Below are 6,000 nucleotides of genomic sequence, written 5' to 3'. Positions count from 1 at the left end.
ATGCATTTAAATTCATGGGCAGATGACCACACACTGGAATGGCACAAATAAGAAGATCCAAATTCTCAGGATGTCATAATCATTAGTTGGTGTTAGAGTATGCCATCAGTTTTTATGAAGAAATCGAAAGAGAAACCATATATTTTACACTGCAAAATGACCAGCTGAATTTGCACCAAAATGGGTTTTTGTTTGTTTAGAAAGAAATATTAGATGATGTTATATTTTTACATTATTTCTCCTCAAATAAATTTAAATGATTTTATCTAAGCTTGCATGTGCGATCATAACCTTTGTACCTTATTCATACACAAACACAGCTCTCTGCCCTTACCTGGAAATTTATACTACCTTGCATGTTAAGAGGTTCCAGTGTTATTTAAAAGTCATTTAAAAGTCTAATTTTTGTCTCCATCACTGTGAACAGAGTGCCATGTGGAAATAGCTATGTCTAAATATACCTGATTCTAATCCCAAACTTAAAACAAAAGCTACCCGCTAACAAAAATGTGGTCTCCTGAAACAACATGGAGTTACCACCCTCTTTCTGTCTTAAGACATTCAAAGGAGACTTTCAGCCTGGTGTTTGTGTTCAGGAGGATGGCTGTTTCCAGGTAATCTGTGTTCTTGAGATTTGTATTTATGAAAACAGTATTATCTAAAAATATCATTGTCTCACTTTACTGCTATTTACTGAAATCAAAGCATTTAGCCTGGATGTTTTGTTGTTCTTTTTTTCCCCCCTCTGGGAATGTCACAAATCAGCCAGCTACCCAAATGGACCGAGGACATGGATAAAGCCAGCTAGTGAAACTTGCTTATTATTATGGTACAGTTCAACTAATACTTTTTAATTATAGAAACAACATTTTCTCCCCAAAGTGCTTCTCATGAGGAGAACAGGATGGTGAAGTCTTTCTTTCAGCCACTTGTCAAACATTTCCAGAAGGCACACACGTATTTTGAATACTGAGAACGGTGCTACCGTCTAACCTGGATAGGTATCTGGTAAACAGTTATTACATATCCTCTCACTTCAGCTACCACTGAAACCAGAAATAAGCTTTATTGGATGTGACTGTTTTTTAACACCATATGGGAGGGAAATAAGTAAATGAGAATTGCTCACGTAAATGTGATGAGACTGGAAGAAAGCAGTATTTCTTGACATGTGGCATGTCACTCATGAAAGTAAAAGGCCCATCAAATCCAAAATGCCAGCTTGGATATTCCCTTGCCTCCCACTTCGCGAACAGACATACCACATGGCATAAAATGCTGCAACCTTTCCTAAAAATGCCACTTGGATGGGTCCTCTGTGGTGAGTATACGAGAACTCTTGCTCTGTCTCTTGAGACTGTGAGTTCAAAAGGAAGAATCCAGCAACAACACTGGCTAAATTTTGCCCTTAGATGTTTGGCATAAATAATCTGTGAGGCTATTGGAACCTTTGGCTGTTTCACACTGATGATATAAATTATGCTACTTAAAAAAATTCTACAGAACAAATGCTACACTGACATCCTGAAATTTTTTTTGCAGAAGTACCAAAAAATATCTGTTCTTATAGAAACCATGCTATAAGCTATACGAGATCTACTCCTAGAGTCTTTATTAGAGCGTCTCTCTCTTGGCTACTGTGGAAATGACCTAAGAATTGTATTTATTTTTCATGAAGTGAATGTACACCCTAAAACTCCGTACATATCTTGAAATAGCAATTTTCTATGCATCTTTATATTACATAGGAGCTATTCTTTGGAAATATATATATATATATATATATATATATATATATATATATATATATAAAACTTTTAAGCTTTATGTGTTCATGTACTCTACTATTTTGTTAAAATTCCAATTGCCAATAAAATATTGAATAGTCATTACACTACAACATAAAGACATAGAAAAAAATTACAGAAAGGTACATATAAAAGTAACAGGTGACATATTTTCTATTTTTATTTTTCTCTACAGAGTAGTAATTAATTAAAGAAACAAACTGTAATTTTAAAAAGCCTTTGTAATGCTCAGATTCAAGAGACAACCCAATAAAATCATTCTGTGTACGAACACTCCTGCTAATTCTGCAGGGTAAAAACACTTCACAATTAAGAAGTAGATTGTTCCTCGGAACCTGCTACAAAGGGCCTCTGAAAGCCAGAAGAAAACAGGAAACAACCTTGAAACCTGCCACAGAGGGCCTCTGAAAGCTTCTGCAGTATAGACCGTCAAAGCAGATGCTGAGCCTGATGGCCAACTGATGGGCAGAGTGAATGGAATTCTATGTAAGAAGTGGAAAATAGTAAGAGCTGGAGGGGACGGGAACTCCACAAGGAGAGCAACAGAACAAGATAATTTGAGCACAGGGAACTTCCCAGAGACCCATACCCCAACCAAGGACTATTCGTGGAGATGACCTGGAACCCCTGCACAGGTGTAGCCCATGGCAGTTCAGTGTCCAAGTGGGTTACATAGTAATGGGAAGAGGGACTGCCTCTGACATAATCTGATTGGCCTGCTTGTTGATCACTTACCCCTGAGGGGGGAGCAGCCTTACCATGCCACAGTAGAGGACAATGCAGCCACTTTTGATGAGAACTGATAGACTAAGATCAGAAAGAAGAGGAGAACCTCCCCTATCAGTGGACTTGGGGAGTGGCATGCATGCAGAAAGGGGAGGGAGGGTGGGATCGGGAGGGGAGGAGGGAGGGGCTTATGGGGGGATACAAAATGAATAAAGTGTAATTAATAAAAAAAAAAAGAATAAGAAAAAAAATCAGTCCCACACTATATAAATAAAATATTTAGTAAAAAAAAAAAAAAAAAAAAAAAAAAAGAAGAAGCAGATTGTTACCCAGCTCCCTAACAAGAGGGGCAAGTTGGTACTGCAGGCAAGCAGAACAACATAATTAATATAGGATTCCAACTTTCTATTAATGGAGTAATAAGTTAATTAAAGCCAAGATCAACTGAACTTTCTACTTACACCAGTTTGGGCAGCCCAAGAGAGAAGGAACTCTACTTTAGGGACATATGTGACTCTTTGAGCTTCTGCCATCCAGGTGCTGTCTGTGAAGCAGCACATGAGCAGTGACAGTTGGCAGGGAAGGAAAAGACTACTGCGGTGTATGTGCAGTCTCCCTAATGACATGCAATATGTCTGGAACAGAAGCACACCTCTCGGGAAAATGAAAATTTCCCATGACTTTTCTGTTCTTTCTCGGTTCTAGTTCTGATTTTGAGTATTCTTCTGCAAATGACGATATATAGTTCTTCTCATAATATACTTAGGATAAAATAGGTTTAGTGATTTGTAACCGATGGAGTTATCCATGTCAATTGGGAAGACTTGTGAAAAATGTGTTAGTAACTGTGCCACGAATGGGGTATGTGCCAGAGCAGGAAGATTTATCCAGTATCAAGCAGCATACATGAGTCTAGATTTTTGGGGAAGGTCTTTTTCTGATACCCTATGCCACTAGACACAAAGATATTGCTGCAAACTGACTGTACCAAGAAGAAAATATTCAACATGTTCTAGTTTTGGAAATTGGCAAAGTTTTGTCCCTAAAGATGTTCTCATCAGAATTCTTTCTCTTCCTTTGTTGATTACTGCTCAGCTAATCTTCATTTGGGTCCAGATAAGAGTCAATGTTCGTGGATAGTCGTAGATAAAAGAAAGCATAGAAGGCGAGGAGGAGGGCCAGGAGAGCTGCAAGCACCAGGGCAACCTCCTGAAAAAGAGAAAACGGGAGGTTTGAGCTTATGAAGACAGGCTTGCTTCACCAGATACAAAAACACTATGTAGGACAAATAATGTCAACGCAATAATTATTAATGAGTAATATATTTTTAATAAACAATATGTAGCACAACAGCAAATACACAAGTTGTGAGAAATTTCTATTAAGATTTTTCTGGTGTTAAAATTAAAATGTAAATTTAAATGTATTGCTTTAATATATATTTTTATTTTGTTATCAAAATTTTATGTGCAGTCAATGTAATTTGTGTTTATATATTCTATTTGGTCTCTTTGTGTACATGTAACTGTTTTTTAAAGAATTATATTATTTAACAGTTTTGGAATTTACCAGAATATATTTTAAAAATTATCATTCTGTTTTCTATGATAAGAAATGTCCATGGTAACTGATTCCAAAAAACAGATTCTATACAAACATAACAACTCACACTAATTTTTTTGAGATTACATTAGAATTTTAAGATGTCTCTCTTCACTTTCCTACTTCCATCCTTCCAAATACCCCTCCCTGCTCTTCTTCAAATTCATGGCTTTTTCTTCTATTTTACTAATTGTTATTAAGCTTTGTTTCTGTTTTCTGTTTTCTCCCATCCGAACTCCTCTACTAGTAGTATTATTACTATCTGAGACAAGTTGGCCTCTAACTTGTTAAATGGCTAGGCCTCTGGATCCTGCTCTCCCCACTTTAGACTCCAGTGGGGTTCTGGGATTGCAGGTTTGTGTCAGCGTACCTGATTACACATTCTACTTTTTAGAACGCTAAACTCTTTAACTTACTATACTACCTTTGGCATTTTGATGAAGATTATATTAATCATTTGTATTAAATAATATTAAATTTAATATACAATAAAACTACATTTTCCTTCAAAAATATCAGTGTGTGTTCTGTTAAGTAACTTTCTCAATATTAACGTGTTATTTTACTGCACAGAAAAAAAAACTGAGTCCAGTTCATGATCCAAATGGCTATCAAATACCATAGTGATTTTCACTTTTGTATCACAGCCCTTACCTGGCATTGTTTCATGGGTAGCAATTCATTTACATTTATACGAATTTACTTTACAGTTTGTATGAATGTAAAATGAATAATTCAATATGTGCGACCTAATAAACTTAAAAAAAAACATTAAAATGAATTTGCTGTATAATGAATTTTCAGGTGAATGTTGAAAACACAAACAGACATTATGTATAGATTTTCAGTTCCTTGGTTACATTCATTTAAATATCCAAACTATGAAAATCAACATTAATAGAAAGTAAGGGTAGAAACCTGTGTCAACAAATTTTCTGTAGGACTTTATTTTTAAAATATGTCACACAGCCAGGATAAAAACTGAATAAATTGTAATTAATGATAATAATACATAAAAATAAAATATATACCAGTGCAATGTAAAGTGAAAGTGAAATTTTCTTTGTTATAGCTAAGACACTTCGGCATCTCAAAAGGGCATGGCAGCATCAGACAGGTTTCATTTATTTTCTCATATCCACAGCTGTGCTCCCTGGCCCATCTGGTTAAATGGCTACTAATTTTAAGAGGGTATAATAAACAAGTGAGACAACCACCAGCTCAGCTGCTGTGTAGAATGCGCAGCACAGCCATCAACAGTAGCCATCACTTATGTCAGCTCAGCGAAAGAGTGAAGTATTTACTCTCCAGTCAAGGCCCCACTTCTCATCTTACTGGCAATCAACCTCAAGCGCTTCTTTCCCATTCACTGTCCTGAAGACAGTGACCGTTCCTTTACTAAATGAGTTCACAGTATTCAGAGATATTAAGAAGAATGTTTAAAGGAGAAAGTACCAAGAACAAATATTTGCTAGGATCAAATATCATACATTCATATGAAATGTTAAATATATTCATACAAATGTAAATGAATTGCTTTTCCCTGAAACAATACCAGGTAAGGGGTATGATACAAAATTGAAAAGCGGTAGTGTATTTTAGCTTATGCATAGAGCATCCGATACTTCAGTGTTGTCTAGTCAGTATATAACATGCAGAGCAGATGACTTAAAAAGCATTGTGGGTGACGTCATAAACAGTTTTCTTCAAAAGGCACTTCGGTTGAGGCAAACACTATGGAGAGTGAGTTTCATGCCTTGCAGGATGTGGAAGGCTGTGACCGGAACCTTAGACACCTGTAGGCATGACTTCCTTTCCAAGATTTGGCCACTGTTCAGATTTAAACCAAAAAGAACAAACAATG

At 36.1% G+C, this 6,000-nt stretch overlaps 1 protein-coding gene across 3 annotated transcripts in view; it reads right to left on the bottom strand.

Annotated features, from left to right (window-relative positions):
• Positions 1-3,357: 3,357 nt before the first annotated feature.
• Triqk (triple QxxK/R motif containing) overlaps positions 3,358-6,000 on the bottom strand; it is a 62,482-nt gene continuing 59,839 nt past the window's right edge. For all 3 annotated transcript variants that reach the window (XM_055603476.1, XM_055603475.1, XM_055603474.1), the window contains one exon: positions 3,358-3,743. In XM_055603476.1, coding sequence (XP_055459451.1) covers positions 3,630-3,743 — 114 coding nt within the window. In that variant the 3' untranslated portion in view covers positions 3,358-3,629. The remainder of the gene's footprint in view (positions 3,744-6,000) is intronic.

This window comes from Psammomys obesus, unplaced genomic scaffold, assembly GCF_907164565.1.
Source record: "Psammomys obesus unplaced genomic scaffold, mPsaObe1.curated_primary_1811, whole genome shotgun sequence".
Lineage (NCBI taxonomy): Eukaryota > Metazoa > Chordata > Mammalia > Rodentia > Muridae > Psammomys > Psammomys obesus.
This window is presented reverse-complemented; position numbering and strand designations above follow the sequence as displayed.